At 42.4% G+C, this 18138-nt stretch overlaps 1 protein-coding gene across 13 annotated transcripts in view; it reads left to right on the top strand.

Moving 5' to 3' along the window:
• RAI14 (retinoic acid induced 14) overlaps positions 1–18138 on the top strand; it is a 213977-nt gene that overhangs the window by 46581 nt on the left and 149258 nt on the right. For all 13 annotated transcript variants that reach the window (XM_035291701.3, XM_078365618.1, XM_054252307.2 and 10 more), the window contains one exon: positions 9635–9718. In XM_035291701.3, the coding sequence (XP_035147592.2) occupies positions 9683–9718 (36 nt within the window). In that variant the 5' untranslated portion in view covers positions 9635–9682. The remainder of the gene's footprint in view (positions 1–9634; positions 9719–18138) is intronic.

Raw genomic sequence — 18138 nt, 5'->3', positions numbered from 1 at the left:
CAGTCAGTTTCTACTGCTAAATACTCTTAATTCAGAACTTAGAGTGCTCAGTGTCAAATATTAGGTTGCTGCAAAAGTAATTATGGTTTTTTAAATTTTAATGGCAAAAGCCATGATTACTTTTGCACCAATCTAATCACAGTAAAAAGTTGAAATTTGATTTAAAGTTAAATAGCTCTCCGTTTTCTCTTTGTCCCTACTTCACCCTACTACCCCACCTCCCACATCTTCCTGTCCACAGTTTGGGATCCCTCTAGGGACCACTCTATGGTAAAACTGGGGGTAGGGCAGGGGAAGATAAGAAGTTAGAAGGATAAAAATGTTCTTTTTTTTTTTTTTTTTTGAGACAGTCTTACTCTTCCCGCCCTGGCTGGAGTACAGTGGCACAATCTTGGCTCACCTCAACCTCTACCTCTTAAGTTTAAGCAATTCTTATGCCTCAGCCTCCTGAGTAGCTGGGATTACAGGCACCCACCACCACGCCCGACTGAAAGTTCTTATTTGACTTGGTACGATAGTGCCGTGTTCTGAGTTTGACAGATGTTTGTTTTACTTCTGTGCTATTTCTGGGAATGAATTGTGCCCCTCCACCCCATTTCTGTGTTGAAGTTCTACCCTAGTTTCTCAGAATGTACCTGTATTTAGAGACAGGGCCTTTGTAGGGGTAATTAAGGTAAAATAAGGTCATATGGGTGGACTCTAATCCAATATGCCTGATATCCTCATAAGATGAAGAGATATAGACACACACAGAAGAAGACCATGTGAAAACATAGGGTGAAGACGTCCATCTACATATAGGCCAAGAAGAAAGGCCTCTAGAAGGAAACCGACCCTGTTGCCACCTAGATCTTGGGCTTTACTTCTTGTTGTTTAAGCTACCCAGTCTGCAGTACTTTGCAGTGGCAGCCCTGGCACACCAACAGAGGGGCCCCTTGGAGACCTCCCTCTTCTCGCTCCATTCCTGGACCATCACTGCAGACCGACCCCTCTTCTGCAATTCCCTTGACAAAGGTTGATGTGATTGCCTCCAGTTTGTTGCTTCTCCATCAGGGAATCCACTTCCCTCTGCCCTCTTTGTCTTTCCAATCTACCCTATTACACAGAATCTAAGATGCCTTATTTCCCTGTGTTGTGAGTTGTCTACATCTGCTCCATAGGGAACACATATTTATGCACAAATAAACTCCAGCATTCAGGCAGATAACACAACAGCAACCTCTCCTTCTTTTCCATCCTGGAAACATAGGCCAGTTTCTCTCCATTTTAGATTTTTCAGGTATGGATCAGACACCTGTGCAATCTCTTCAGTCCTGTAAGCTTCTCTCATGAGGTTGAGTAGGTGTGGTAGGAATCACTGCATAGTTCTCTCCACAGGAAGACCCTCCTGCAGTCCGCTCACACTCTGACCCGTTTAGACCTAGGTGTGAGTAAGCGGTTCAGGAACCCTGTTACCAGTTTTCAGTTGAATCCTTTGAAAATTTGCATCTTGGGGCTTAAATGACTGTGTTTGTAGTCATCATTGATTCATTCAGTCAGTGCAAAGTTTCACCAAGTGTTGACTATGAAGAGAGCCTTCCTGAGGCCAGAGGTGAAACCTTGGCCCTGTCTAGGATGGATGTTTTCTTTATTGATGAGCTCCCTGAGTAGAAGGGGATTAAGGTCTCCCATGAAATAACACAGCAGGCATGTTGATTTTGGGGGGAATCCTTGGCTTGCCCGGTAGTTCTGGAATCAGGCTGAGAAAATCTCTGTCCCAAGCGCCTCCAGGGTACCAGCTGATGATCCTTGCACTCATCCGACCCCAATGTTGCATTATTGAAAATGGTCAGTTCCTTCAGGTAGGCTGAGCATGGTGACCGTGGGGATGCTGTGTGAGGACAGCAGCAATGAGAGAAAAGGGGGCAGGTGGGAAATAAAAAGGAGGGGAAGACTGATAAGATTTCAGAGGCCAAATGAGCTGGGATTTTAAAAACCTTTTAGTGCTTTCCTCTTGTAGAGGGTGAAACCCAATTACTATGTTGTATATGTGCAAACATCTCAATGATGCTAACTCGTGTCAGAGTGCTAACCCTCCTCAGTGCACTTGGGACCCAAGAGAGCCTTGCTGAGGTCAGAGGTGAGGTCTAAAGTCTATCCAAGCACTTTATCCTCTATCTTTGTTGATGATATGCCAGTGGCCAGGGCCCAAGTATGGGCAAAATGAAAATCCTCTATTCCAAAGTAAGTGGGTAGTCTGAGATGTAAATTTTCTTTTCTTCCCCACCCCCCCCCGCCCAAGATGGAGTCTAGCTCTGTCTGAATTCCGAGCTGGAATTCAGTAGAGTGATCTCAGCTCACCGCAACCTCCGCCACCCACCACCCCTCCCCGGATTCAAGCTATTCTCCTGCCTCAGCCTCCCAAGTAGCTGGGATTACAGGCACCCACCACCATGCCCAGCTAATTTCCTTTTTGTTTTTAGTAAAGACGAGGTTTCACTGTGTTGGCCAGGCTGATCTTGAACCTCTGACCTCATGATCCACCCACCTTGGCCTTCCAAAGTTCTGGGATTACAAGTGTGAGCCACCACGCCTGGCTGAGATATAAAATTTCAGATTTGCTGAAAACTGGTAACAGGTTTCTTGAATCCCTCAGTCACATCCAGGGTCTAAAGGAGTCAGATTGGGGGAGAATCTTTCTTTGCCAAGAACTGTGCAATGGTTCCTACAACCCCACTGTCTTAGTCCATTTTCTTTTGCTATAACAGAATACTACAGACTGGGTAATTTACAAAGAAAAGAAGCTTATTGGGTTCATAGTTCCGGAGCTGGGGAAGTCCAAGGACATGGTGCTGGTCCCTAGTAAGGGATATCCTGTGGCAGAAGGTAGACGCAAAAAAGAGCACAAGAGCAAGCCTAGCTCACTTTTATAATAACCCGCTCTGGCAAGAACTAATTCACTCCTGCGATTAAGTATTAACCCATTCAGGAGAGTAGAACCCTTATTGACCCAATCACTCTTAAAAGTCCTCAACCCTTAATACTGTTACATTGGCAATTAAGTTTCCAGCACATGAACTTTTGGAGGACACATTCAAAGCATAGCTTATGGGACCACTTGGGGAGATTCAACAATTGTCTGACCCTTTCCTGAAAAGTCTAAGAAAGGAGTGCCCTGTCTTGGGGGAGAGATAGACACAATGCCCTTTCCTCCTTCACCTGTCCAAATCCTGTGTTTCTTTTAAGTTCAGTTAGCATCCTGCTCCCATTTAGGAAGGCTTCTTTTGCTAAAAGTAAATTTTTCTAACCCTTCAAGATTTCTACTGTTTGAATTTCCACAGTATTTAACACCTACTTTTAAGATGATTTTTAATTCTTCTTCTTTTTTTTTTTTTTTTTTTTGGAGATGGAGTTTTGCTCTTGTTGCCCATGCAGTGGTGCAATCTCAGCTAACTGCAACCTCCACCTCCCAGGTTCAAGCGATTCTCCTGCCTCTGCCTCCCCAGTAGCTGGGATTACAGGCATGTGCCACCATGCCTAGCTAATTTTGTATTTTTAGTAGAGATGGGGTTTCACCATGTTGGTCAGGATGGTCTCAAACTCCCGACCTCGGGCAATCCGCCTACCTTGGCCTCCCAAAGTGCTGGGATTACAGGCATGAGCCACCATGCCCAGCCAATTATTATTCTTTATTCATATCCTCAGTCAGTTTTGAGTCCTCTGGGCCTGCTCATAGTTCCTATAAGCTAAGTGTTTGTATGTGTTTAAAATTCTGTCTTTCTACAACAGTACAAATGTGTTAGAAAGTAAATTGGGCAAGAGGGAACAGTACTTGTTGGGCCCTGCTTCCAATTTTTATATTTGTCTAGAAGCAGCAACATAACTCACAGCATAGCCCTATCTGAGAGGCAGAGGTTGAAGCAGTTTCCACTCACTGGGAGGAGTTTGGATGGCATAAGCTGCTGTGTTGTTAAGAAAACCTTCATTGGGAAGATTGGTCTGGAGAGATCTTTGACAGAATGTATTTGTTTTGCTGGATTGAGAGAATCGAATGTTTATACAGCTTTTGGTTAAAATTCTATTTTTGTTGCAGAGAGATTATTGTCTGAAGAAACACTCAAGCACTTGAGTGAGAAGAGGTAGATGCCGACAGGGAGAGGAGTGGATTTTAGCTTCTTACGCTTGTTCAGCACTTACGGATTTTAAGTCCTGATGTCCTTTTTAACTTGGAAGAAAAAGTCCCAAAACCTGTCTAGGGGCACATGTTAGTTGATGTTCTGGTTTGGCTGAGAATTCCATGATGTATTCCCATATTCCATGATGGAATATTATTATTATTTTTGAGACAGGGTCTCTTTCATTCAGGCTGAAGTACAGTGGCACAATCATGGCTCACTGTAGCCTTGAACCCCTGTGTTCAAGTGACCCTCCCACATCATTCTCTTTGAGTAGCTGGGACTACAGGCATGTGCCACCACCTCCAGCTAATTAAATTTTTTTTTTTCCTTTTTAGAGATAGGGTCTTGCTATGTTGCCCAGGCTGGTCTCAAACTGTTGGTCTCAAGCAGTCTTTCCACCTTAGCCTCCCAAAATGTTGGGATTACAGATATGAGCTTCTGTACCCAGCTTTTTCTATTTTCATCAGTTTTGAGGTTTCTAAGCTGGAATTTTCTTTTTCTTTTCTTTCTTTTTTTTGAGACAAAGTTTTACTCTTGTTACCCAGGCCAGGGTGCAATTGGCTCACCGCAAACTCCACTTCCTGGGTTCAGGAAACTCCACTAGCTGGGATTACTGGTATGTGCCACCATGCCTGGCTAACTTTGTATTGTTAATAGAGGCGGAGTTTCTCCATGTTGGTCAGGCTCGTCTCGAACTCCCGACCTCAGATGATCCACCCACCTTGGCCTCCCAAAATGCTGGGATTACAGGCGTGACTAAGCTGTAATTTTCTTAATCCTAAGGATTGGAGAATGTAATAGAGATTACTAACTTTTTAAAAAAAATAACAGCTTTGTTGAGATATCATTCATATACCATTCACTTCACCTCTTGGAAGTGTACAAATCAATGGCTTTTAGTATGATCACAGGTTGTGCAACCATTACAGCAATACATTTTAGAACATTTTCATTACTCCTAAAAGAAAACCCTATATCCATTGTAAGGTTTTGTTGTTTTTTTTTAATACTCAAATAAGTTTAAGTTTTTTCTTCATGATAAAGCTGTCTAGGCTAATATCAAGGTTTCAAAATTTAGGCTAAGATTGGGAGTTACATTATTTTTTAAACGAAAATGAATTAATAAATAAACAGTGTTGCATCCAGCCTTTCAAATGAGATGGAAACAAGGACATACATCTCTGCTTTGCTCCATCCTCATCTATCAAAGTGACAAACATTGTGTGATGATTGGTAGCCAGTGACATATTTCAGGGACTTATTTTGAATTAAATGGGTAGTAAACTGACTAATATTTCTGCTCAGTGAGTAGGTGTGCTTTATTCTGCTTGCAGTGGGAGAACTTAGTTCAGAGAGCGTTTTCCATAGATGCGTGATTGTTTTCTGTACGTACTTGAATTAGGCTGCTGTGCAGCTAATTCAGCTTTGCTGCATTTTTTTTTTTTTTGAAACAAGCCTCCCAATTTAATGGCTTTTCCATGGACTGCCTTTAGTGTGGCCTTGCTAAACTGATAGATGTCACTTTACTAAACATAGGTTGTAGCCCAGCCTGGGCTTTGGAAGTTTGAGATGGAAAAATGGGACTGTAACATCCCAGTTGACCCAAGGAAGGCGAGTTCATTTATTCACGATTCATCTTGAGGAAGAGGAGATGCTGAGATAGCTGGCACCTGGTGTTATTCCAGGGCCAGGTTACTTTCTGCCAGCCATGGCTTCCAGGTGTAGATCTTTTGACGAGTACTGGGAAAGCAGTGATCTATTAATAACGTAACCTCCCGCTACAGTTAATGCTTCTGGAGTTACCATTGTGTGGATTTCCAAACTTCTTACCTTTGACACCTATCTTTATCACTGTGGAGTTACGCCCATGGGTCACCCAGCTCTCCCACACCCAGAGTCACAGACTCCAGGAAGACACTGAATTTGGCGGTTAATATCTTCCCCTGGGAACTTTTGGAATTATTACTGTATTTAGTTAATCCTCTTCAAATAAGAGTTTGCATATTTCTCACTGCATGCTTAAAAAAAAAAGAAGCCAAAGACAAATACACAGAAAAACTAACACAATAATACCCAGGAAGCCCCCGTGACCTCAAACAAAAATCTCACCCACTGTTGCCTAAGACTGTGTTCTCTGAATATGTGAATGGAGGAAAGCTTTTAGTGGCTCTGCATGGGCTACTGCACAGTTTTGGGTTATCCAGTACTTGACCTATCTCTTCTCCCTTTCCTGCTGCACTGATTTGGCCTGTTTCCTTGGTTATTGGTACTTCCACAAGAAGGAGGAAGGAATTAAATTCGAAGGAGGATTTCCACTTTCTAGCAACAGTTGGTGTAGAAACCCTGGGCCATCCAGTGACAGTTTGGGAATATCTGATTATTATGATTTCTACTTTGATTCATCAAAAGGTGATTCTGTTTTGACGTGAAAAAACCAACCCAAGTTTCGTTTATGAACCAGCCCAACTCTGACAAGTATGTTCCTGTTCTGCCTACATCAGTTCTAGGTTCTCTAACTTCAGTGTGCAAAAGATTCAACCAAGGACTCTTGGGCTCTGCCCTTGAAATTCAGTTTCCATAGGATAACATAGGGTGGGAACTAAAAGGTTGCATTTAGCAAATTGTCCCCAGGTCTTTCTGATGTGGATTAATGAGGGGTTGACTTTGAGAAACACTGCCCTGGAATTTGCACTTGCTATTCAGGTACCAGCCCAGCCCTTTCTATGATTAAATGCTTGGCAGTTAACAATGTGTAATTACAGTGTGTGTACTTTCCAAGGCAACATGCATCTGTCACTCCTGCAAAGGCTGGGAAGATTGAAAGGGGTGGTGAGGAGGCTGCAGTCACAGTGAGGCCTCCAGATTCACGCCATCAAAGTGCTTTATCATGACTGGGTTTTCACACCATTTATCCAAGGGCCTTAGTCAATGGCAGTAGCAAGAATGAAAGTAAATGGAAGCCAGAGAGTCACTGGGTGGCTTCTGAAGGTAGCAACAAGGACATGAAGAAGGATTAGAATGGCATTCAGTGGCTTGCACCCCCGACCCATACTCTCAAGTCAGTTTTGTTCAGAATAATAAGGATGTGTGAAGGAATGTGAAATGACCTTGCAAGGCTTCTGAAAACAGTGGTTAACTGTGATAAACGTGTGCCTGCTATTCCTCAGTTCTCCACTGGGATGGTGCTGTTAAAGGGCACCTGTTCTCACTTGCAGTGGGCTTGAAGTGACATTTATTGAGCACTTACTATGTGATGGAAACTCATATGGATTATCTTTCCTTTCTAACCTAAGTATATTTTCATTTTTTAAATCTACATGCAAAGGTTACGCATTTTGTACATTTATTGAAGAAGAGAGAGTTTGTACCTGTTTGCCAGACACAGTGCCTCATGCCTATAATCCCAGCTCTTAGGGAGGCAGAGGCTGGAGAATAGCTTGAGGCCAGGAGTTCAGGAGTGACCTGCCTGGGCAATATAGCGAGACCCCATTCTCCACAAAAAAGGGAAAAAAGTCTATACATGTTTTAATACAGGATTTGGCTTTTGGTTTTAGTTATAAAACTGTATAAGGCAGTGCTGGTTGGAACTGGAGGCCGTTATTCTAAGTGAAGTAACTCGGGAATGGAAAACCAAATACTGTATGCTCTCACTTGTAAGCGAGAGCTAAGCTATAAGGATGAAAAACATGCAGGGTGATATAATGGACTGTCGGGACTCAGGGTAGGGAGAGGTAGGGAGGGAGGTGAGGGATAAAAGACAACATCTTGGTTGCATTAAAATCTCAGAATTCATTGCTAAATAATTCATGTTCGAAAAACTACCTATAACCCCCAAACGATTGAAATAAAAAAAAAGAAAAACATAGCAGTGAAAAAAGCATTCAGCCACTAGTCAGATCTCAGGGTCTGGTTCTGAATTTCATCATGAATAGGATTTGTGACTGCAGGCAAGTTTCTAAACTTGTCTGAGGCTCTGTTTCTACGCCTGCAATATGAGGCGCTTAGACTAGACCAGCAATCTTGACTTTTGAAGGGTGGCAGCTACCTTGTAGAATCCAGTGAAAACTTGGAACCTTCTTCTCTGAAAAAAGGTAAATGTATACTTGCTAAAAGATAATTACACTCAATTTCCAGGGAACCACAGGCCCATCTTCAATGAAGGGATTGCTTAAGATTCAGCTGCAACTCAGAATTGCTGGGTCCCACAGGACCCTGAGAGTCTCGCATTGTTTAGGGAGGCCCCCTGAGGAATGAGCCATTTGATGAGGGAGGTTTTGTTGTTCCTGGAGTTTTTCACTAACTGTCCTGTACATTCTGGGGAGGGGAGACAGGAACAAACACTTAGAAAAATACATAGGGAATGAATGGCATCTGGAATATGAACTGTTTTCCTCATCACTTCTTGCAAGGAGGTAGATGGCATGATTACAGCACAGAAGATATGTGTAGGAATGACTTGAATGTAGAGATACAGCACTTTGTGCAGTGACAATTAAGCAGCAATTTAGACTTGCTCTACTCTTTTTTTTTTTTTTTTTTTTGAGACAGAGTCTCGCTTTGTCGCCCAGGCTAGAGTGCAGTGGTGCAATCTCAACTCACTGCAACCTCCACCTCCCAGATTCAAGCAATTCTTTTGCCTCTGCCTCCTGAGTAGCTGGGACTACAGGCACGTGCCACCACGCCCAGCTAATTTTTGCATTTTTAGTAGAGATGAGGTTTCACCATGTTGGCCAGGATGGTCTTGATTTCTTAACCTCATGATCTGCTCGCCTCACCCTCCCAAAGTGCCGGGATTACATGTGTGAGCCACCGCACCTGGCAGACTTGCTCTACTTTTAATGTTTGAGAACTCAGTGATATACAAATCAAAGAAGGTCCAATTCATAGAAGCAGAGAATAGAACGGTAATTACCAAGAGTGGGTATGGGAGTGTGGGGGTGTGAGGTGTGGGGGTGGGGATGGTGAGGGAGGTAGTTGGGGAGATGTTGGTCAATGGGTGCAACGTTTCAGTTGGGAGGAATAGATGAAGAGATCTATTGTACAACATGGTAACTATAGTTAGTGTATTGTATACTTGAAAAAATGCTGAGAGTAGATTTGGAATGTTCTCATCACAGTGAAATTATAAGTATGTGAGGCAATGCATATGTTAATTAGATAAATTTAGCCATTCTACAATATATGCATATTTCAAAAGTCCTGTTGTACACCTTAAAAGTATATACATTTTTTACTTGTCAATTAAAATAAATACAAGAAGGAAAAAAATTAAAGTTTTGGTTAATTTGAAAATTTCAGAAGCTTCTAGGGAGTAGATGGTAAGTGGAAATATGTTATTTACCACTTCTCAGCTGTTAGCTGACCACCTTCCCAATCCAACCCTGCTCTATCTCCTTCCCACACCCCAGAGTTATAATCCAATCAGGAGAGAATATCTTATTTGGAAACCTACATATGTTCTTTTTTTCTCTGCTTAGGTATTGAAAAGTCTCCTTTAGAGCTTTGGAAGGCTGAATGGACTAAACATGAAGAGCTTGAAAGCGAAGTTCAGAAAGAGTGACGTGAGTATGCGGTGACTCACAGTCTGGCTGTTCCTTCTGCTCCACGGAGCTGCAGAAATGCTCCTCCCCACCTTGATAAGGCACTGCTGGGTTAATAAACTACAGACACTCAAGTGCTCTTGTCCCCAGCTCAGGGTAGCTTCCGTGGATGGCATGCTCTAGCTTCCTTGCTGTTTGTGTGTATAACTTTCAAAAATAATGTTTTTTTAAATTTTGGGGGTCTGTGCCTTATAGAGAAAGGAACTTTCATATTTAAACATTCTGTCACAATATAATTCATGGCAAAGCAATAAAATCCAGGTTCACCTTTAATTACCTCGTCTGAAATGATAGCTGAAAAAGTCCATTTTGAAAGTGACATACCTTGGCTTCCATTGAATTCCCTTCCATGAATTTCTCCCATTCCACAACTCTGCTCAAAGTATCTGAAAGGAAATGTCTTAAAGGAAGATTCTTCCTTTAAACATCTTCAAAAGAAGAATCAGTAAAAACCTCAACATTTCTAAAGTTGCCAGAAATCGTCACTCCAAATATTATTTTTAGAAGAAACTAGTCTCTCTCGTGAGGGCGGTGTGCAGGAGTGACATACTAGCATGGTTCGTCTTCGCCTTTGGGAAACGCGTTCAGCTCTGTTAAGGCTTTTCTGGGAAAATAGTATCTATTGCTACCTGTACCTTTCCTCCCGCTGAATTCTAGGAGCTCTTCCTCATTTGTTATCCATCATAAAAGACTCGGGATTGGAGGAACCAGTTGTGATGCCAGAGTTATGAAACAAAGTTTCCCCCAGGAGAAAAGGGAGAAAAACAGCAGAGGGGTTGTACACGGTAATATTTTTTAAAAGATCACCCCATAAACCCTTCTATGATCCCAGTCTTGTGCTAGCTGCATTCCAGATACCTTGAGCAGAGTTGTGGAATGGGAGAAATTCATGGAAGGGAATTAGATGGAAGCCAAGGTATGTCACTCTCAAAATGGGCTTGTTCAGCTATCAGTTCAGATGAGATAATTAAAGGTGAACCTGGATTTTCTTGTTTTGCCATGAATTATATTTTGACAGCTTGGCACAGCTGCATTTTTGCAATAAATGGAGGCTGCGTCTTTTATGGCTAGCATGTCACATGCACACCTACTTCTGGCTGAAGCTTATCTCCTGAGGCTGCATCATGACGTGTAACTTACTGTCCTGATAAAACCCAGGTCAGATGAGATGCTTATGGGATGATGGCAAAATACCAACCCACTTACAGAAGGAACTGGAAAGGATTATGAAAAAAGTTGATCTCACCTTCTCATCCTGTAGGTAAATCAAATAAAACTCATAGAGCGCAAAGAGGCTTGGACAAAGGCGTACAACTAGCTGTTGGCCAGAATGAAAGTCCTCATCATCTGACTTCCCAGAAACCTCCTTCGACCTCCTCATCTGCGGCTGTATGTTATGCAGCCTACATATCTCCTATGGCTTTCAGCTAAGGAGAAAAAGGCAATTAAATGGAAAATGTTGCCCAACTCAGCAGATAGGGGTTTCTAAATTGTGTGACCAGGTTAATAAATGTCTTTTTCCATTCCAAGGGAATCTGCGTAGCTTCCATTTACATAGGTTAAGATTATTTTTAGCAAGATTTCATCATTCTAGACTTCCATATATATGAACAGGGGCCCAGAGGAATGATAGGCACACACACTTTTGGTTTAAAAATCAAAAACTGGTGGCAGTAGGGAGGGTGTTGCTGGAATCTAGTTAGAAAAACTGAAATATTTCCATGATTTAAAAAAATCCACTGTAATAACACTAGTAAAAGCTTCTGGGATTTGGCAGCGGAAAAGGCTGTGATTTTGGCAGTTAGTGCTAAGAGAAGAAATATTGAGAAGCAGACCTGGGGGAGGAGAGCTATGGAAATTGGTATAATGGAGCCCAACAATTTCAAATGGCTCTCCATATACAAATTGTTTCCCCAAGCCACAGAACTGTACAGCTAAATGGGGGGAATAAAAAATGACAACAATAAAAACATTTCAAAGCTCTGTTTGTTAACCATATGATAATAATACTAATTGTGTGTATAAATTTTTTTTTTTTTTGAGATGAAGTCTCGCTCTGTGGCCCAGGCTGGAGTGCAGTGGTGCCATCTCAGCTCACTGCAATCTTTGCCTCCTGGATTCAAGCGATTCTCCTGCCTTAGCCTCCCGAGTAGCTGGGATTACAGGTGCATGCCACCACACCCAGCTAATACTTGCATTTTTAGTAGAGATGGGGTTTTACCATGTTGGCCAGCTAGTCTCGAACTCCTGACCTCATGATTCAGCCTGCCTCAGTCTCTCAAAGTGCTGGGATTACAGGCGTGAGCTACCTCACCTGGCCATAATGCTAATAATAATTAACCATTATTAACCAAATGTTGGGAGCTATGCTAAACTTTTCATGTGAAATTCATTTAATCTTGCCACAAATCTTATGTGGTAGGTATTACTATGAAGCTCATTTTACAGATGAAGAAACTGAGGCCTTAGGGACATACAGTAATTTGGGTTCTTAGAGCTTTAAGTTGTAGAACCAGTTTTTACACTAAGGCGGTCTGGTTTCAGAGCCCATGTTTCCCGAAAGAGGAGCTTTGGGTGGAGAGTCTATTTTAAGAAACTGGGCAATCTGCTGGCATGGTGGCTCACTCCTATAATCCCAGCACTTTGGGAGGTTGAGGCAAGAGGATTGTTGAGTCCAGGAGTTCAAGAGCAGCCTAGCCAAACATGGCGAAACCTCACCTCTACTAAACAATTTAAAAAGTAGCCACGTACGGCGGGGCACACAAATGGTTACAGCTGCTCGGGAGGCTGAGATGGAAGGATGGCTTGAGCCTGGGAGGTCAAGGCTACAATAAGTTGTATTTATGCCACTGCACTCTAATCTGGATAATGGAGCAAGGCCCTGTCTCAAAAAACGAAAATAAAAATACCAAACTATCTGTCTAGGGAGTAGCTTGAAAAGTGACTTTGGACTTGGACCTAGGTTTGTAGTCCTGAATAAGTCTTTTACTCTTCTGAACCTCAGATTCCTCAGCAGAAGAGTAGAGGAAATAATATTAGCCCCGTAATGTTGGGGTGACAGTTATATACGTTAAATAGATGTCAAAAATCTTAGGGCCTGGTACTCAGGAGATGCTTAGTAAATACTTATTTCTTCTTCCTAATTAGCAACCCATAATAAAAAGTAGGATTCAAAAAGTCTACATGGTCTGGAAGGTAGAATAATTCGGTAACAGTTGCTGCTGCCGAACAGGGAAACTGAGAGCTGGGAGAGAGTGGAGAGGAGCGGCCTTCTTTTTGATGTATGCCTTTTATTTTGAAGTTTTTGGTATTGTATATGCATATCATGCATATATATGTATTGTTAAGGAAAAGCAAGTTTGCAAACATTTACATTCAGTTGAATGAACTAAGTTATAATTTAATTTTTTTTTACCTGAAACAAGTCTGTCTCAAAATATTTTAAACCATTGGGCATCATATTTTCCTGCTTGTCTTTGTGTGAGGGAAAAGGAGGAAGAAAGGATTCTTTGTATTTCTGGGGTGTAGGAAGAAGAGGGTAGCAGATCAGGTTCTGGTGCTTGCATAAAGAAGACAGGTAACCCCACTGGTGTGATTGCATTACAGTCAGCCTGTGTCTGGGAGGTCTGCGGCCAGATCAGTTTGTGGCCACTGTGAGCAAAATCCAGGAGTAAACGAAGAGTGAAAGTGGCCCAAGGGGGCCTCCTATGGATGGCCTTCAGGTCACTCTGTGACCCTGGGACCATCATGTGGGTAGAGATTGAATGGGAGTGTCCTTTCCAGAAGACGTGGCAGCTGGCACTGTGTCAAAGGCAAATGTGAGTGTGGTAGGGAATGGGCCTGACTCTGTGGACTGTGGTTAGACAGTGTCATTGTCCAGTGGCTTTGATCCTTAAATCTGTTTGGGACACTGCAGATAACTCACAGAAGCTAAAGAGCATTATGGAATTTCTATGATGGATAACCTTTTTTAGATCACATTTATAATTTTATTTTGGGAGTTAGATAGTAGATAGGATATAGGAGAAATGCAAATATGGTTGTTGTCTTTAAAAAGCTGATAAACCTAGGTGGGAGGAGAAAAAACATGTAGGAAATAATTAGAGCAAAATACAAGCCATGTAGAATATAGATACTCAAGGCACCTTTAAGATGATACAACTAACCAGGTGCGGTGGCTAAGGCCTGTAATTCCAGCACTTTGGGAGGCTGAGGCATGTGGATCACAAGGTCAGGAGTTTGAGACCAGCCTGGCCAACATAGTGAAAACCTGTCTCTACTAAAAATACAAAAATTAGCCGGGTGTGGTGGCACATTCCTATAGTCTCAGCTATTCAGGAGGCTGAGGCAGGAGAATCGCTTGAACCTGGGAGGCAGAGGTTGCATTGAGCTGAGACCATGCCATTGCACTCCAGCTTGGGTGACAGAGTCAGACTCCATCTCAAAAAAAATTATATATATATATATGACTAGTTGTTAAGTTGTAGGGCCTAGTAATAAATGCTACAAATTTTCAGAGGGCTGAATCACTGGGAATGGGAGAATTCGGGGAGCTTTATGGAGGTGGATCTTCTTGCAGGCCTTGAGGGATACATAGGTAGGATTCAGAAGGGAGGTTGGGAAGAGGGGGAAAGGTTGGAGGGTCCATCGGGGAAGCCAGTCTACAGCATGGTGGGTTGACCCGGTCTCAGAAATGGCTCTTGACATACAAAATAGTAATATTAATAGTTCAGGAGCCTGGGAGAGTGCCCGTGGCATGGTCCTGAGTATTTCAAGAAGAATACTATAAAGTTTTCATCCTGGTTTTAAAAATGGATAGACTGACTTTTATGCTTCTTAAGCAAGCACAGAGTTCTTAATCATCATTATTTGTATCTTTTATGACTGTAGCTTGAAAAAGCAACTTCTTTTTACCTCTTTAAATATTTGCAGCAGCTAGTATGTGGTTCCACATGGAAAAATGAGCTGTCATCATGAAAAATGAGGCCAAAAAGGTTGGGATTTCCCTTTGCTAATATAATGCTCAAGCTTCTGGAATTTCTTTGTAGTTGCCAATTTTTAGTGACTTGAGTGAAATGGGTGGAGGTTGCGAATGGGAAATCAGGTTGAAATATCTTTGTAACAAATCTTGAGAAATGTCACTCAAACAGGATCGAGGACTTCACGATTTACTTTGAGAGGGTGTGTGTTTAATTTTATGAAAGATTTATTCCCAATTATGTTTTCCATTGTAATAGGGAAGCAGCAGACATTCCATTAAAAAAAATCAAAACAGCCAGTTTAAAGTGGCGGGCTCCACGAGAGATTAAACTGATGGTATCCCTTTACATAGCAGCTCCTAACTATTGTAGCTTTCAGCCAAGAAAATGCACACACCCCATGAATCTTGAAGAACCAGACACATCCCGCTCAGACAAAGGTTTGAGTTTGTTGCCTATTAAGATAACAGTTCTCTGCTGGGCATGGTGGCTCACGCCTGTAATCCTAGCACTCTGGGAGGCTGAGGCAGGTGGATCAACCTGAAGTCAGGAGTTCGAGAGCATCCGGGTCAATATGGAGAAAACTTGTCTCTACTAAAAATACAAAAATTAGCCAGTCATGGTGATGCATGCCTGTAATCCCAGCTACTTGGGAGGCTGAGACAGGAGAATCGCTTGAACCCAGGGGACGGAGGTTGCAGTGAGCCGAGATCATACTACTTCACTCCAGCCTGGGCAACAGAGCGAAACGCAGTCTCAAAAAAAAAAAAGATAACAGCTCTCATGAAGGTCCAAAACGAACATCTCTGCCAAGGGTTTTTTTTTCAAGGAGGGTCTAGTCACTTATAAATAAGTTTTCGCAAATGCCCAAGCCTCCTTCCCTCACCACACACACAGGCACATACACACAGTGGGAGCATTTGAAATTCAAGTCTGTGTAGACATAGGAGCCTTGGCCAAATCTATTTCAAGCTAAGCCTTTTTAAAAAAAATAGACATAATTAAAAAAAAAATCAGTGATGACCCCACTGAGTGGAGGTAGGAGACTTTACTAAAGTTCTAGAGAGAAATTTGGTCAAGAAAATAGGTGCCATGCTACAGATTTTCTCGGTCTTTTCAGCCTGTTTTAAATGGGGAATCCGCTCACCGCCTGATTTTGCCTGGTATTAGTTTGCTGGACCTACCGTGACAAAGTGTACCACAAACCAGGTGGCTGAAACTAAAGAAATGTATTGTCTCAGAGTTTGGGAGGCTAGAAGTGCAAGATCCAGGTACTGGCAGGGTTGTTTCTTGTGAGGGCTGCGAATCTGTTCCATGCCTCTGACCTAGATTCTGGTGGTTTGCTGGCAGTTTTTGGCTTGCAAAAGCCTTGCCCTGATCTCTGCTTTCATCTGCATGTGGCATTCTCCCTCTGTGCATGTGTCTGTGCCCAGATTCCTCCTTTTCATAAAGATGCCACTCATGCTGAACTAGGGCTCGCTATAATGACCTCATTTTAGCTTGTTACCTCTGTGAAAAGCTTCTCTCTAAATAAGATTACCTTCTGAGGTTAGGGGGGCATTAGGACTCCAGCATATGCAGCATATGAATTTTTGGGAGGACACAAGTGAACCTGTAACACAACTCCATGCCCTTCCATTTTAGAACAGTTACTCGGAAGCCTTGGCATCCCCCCACTGAGCTAGCACTGCCATACACCTTAGCTCCACTGTTCATCCTTGGGACTATTTTCAGCATCTAAGAGAATAAGGTTGGAGATCACAGTTCTTCAGTGGGTGCCACTGCATAATATTAATGTCAAGAGTGAACCCATATGGATGGCTGACTCCTGTAACAGGAATAAGGAGCTCTCATGGACTGAATGCTCACTAGGTACCCAGCACTGTGCTGAGCCCCCTTTGTATGCTCTTTGTCATTTAATGCTTACAAAACTCTACCCAGAAAAGACCATTACTACAACAGCAATTGATAGAGGAAGAAATTAAGGTTGAGGGCATGTTAGTAACTTGGCCAAAGTCACACATTTGGTAAATTACAGAGAGATGGTAACTCTCTTGGTTTTTCTCGATGGGAGAGTATGTGCTGTCGATCACAGCACTCACTTGCTACCAAGTTGCACATTCCTAAATTGTGAAGCTTCAAGTTGCATAAAATAGATGTTATGCTGTTGCTCTAAGTTTAAATAAGACCTGTGCGGTGATTTTACATCACCACAAGTCCATCCATAGTAGCAAAGCTCACCAATGTTAGCATTATTCTTCCTGTGATGGCGGAAGATCTTTGTTTCCTGAGAGCCAAATGCATTTTGGTTCTGAAGTGAGGAAGAGCAGATGCTGCTTCTGCTCTTCCAGTGGAGCCAATAAAACATCTCTGTCTACATGGAGCTCCACTGTGGGCTAAATGGGTCATAGCTTTATTCTGTTTACCCCATGTAATTCTCAGTTAAACATGATACCTTTCCAGTGGGAAACCAATATGAATTCCAGAGCCTGGCCCCTAAAATGCCAGGAAATCTCCTAGTCTACGCAAGTAATGAGTCATGTAGATCATTATCTCTTACATCTTTATTCTGCATTAATTACCTGATAATTTTGAATGAAGGCTGTTCTTGACCTACATGTTTTTTGTTTGACAAATGCTTTTATGAACTTCTCCTTGGGGATGAAACAGAAATTGCTTCTGAATCATCTTGTGGATATTTTTAGTTGAGTTTCTACCTAAAGATCTTTGCTTTGTGGAGGTGGTTATTGTCAATTATACGGCAGTACAGGAGCCAGCATTGGCCAGAGGCTCAGTACATCTGTAAAGATGACGTTAATGACTAGACTTGGCTTTCTTCTTGCTTGAGTCCCTCCCTCCTTTTAAAAAAGGAAAGTCAGTGTGTCCTGGTCAACCTGATTATTCAACTATTAGAGCAGTTTTTATTATATTCATGAAGATGCTTTCAGTTTTTGGGAAGCACTGTCTGAAAGGATTTCATTTTTATTTTCTTAGGGGTTTCTAGTTGCCTCCTGCCTCCTGGGCCACCCAGTGGGCTAGTTAGCTGGAAAGTGTAGAGGTTTATAATGTAAGAATAGAACAGGAAAAAGTTTAAGGAACCACATGTTCTCCTTGGACATGTTTGCTCTAAGATGTATTTCCCAAAGCTGAGAATGTTTCTGTGGCAATTTTTCAGACTTAGGCTGTGGTTTTGGAGAGGTTTTTGATGAGATTCAGTGTGAACTCATGAGTCTGTTCGTTTGTGTGTATGTGTGACAGTGTCTCACTGTGTCACCCAGGCTGGAGGGCAGCAGCATGATCTCAGCTCACTGAAAGCTTAGCCTCCTGGGTTCAAGTGATCCTCCTGCCTCAGCTTCCTGAGTAGCTGTAACTATAGGCGTGTGCTGCCACACCCGGCTGATT

The sequence above is a fragment of the Callithrix jacchus genome, chromosome 2 (assembly GCF_049354715.1).
Source record: "Callithrix jacchus isolate 240 chromosome 2, calJac240_pri, whole genome shotgun sequence".
Lineage (NCBI taxonomy): Eukaryota > Metazoa > Chordata > Mammalia > Primates > Cebidae > Callithrix > Callithrix jacchus.
The sequence above is the reverse complement of the archived record's forward strand: the minus strand, read 5'-3'. Positions and strand labels throughout refer to the sequence as shown.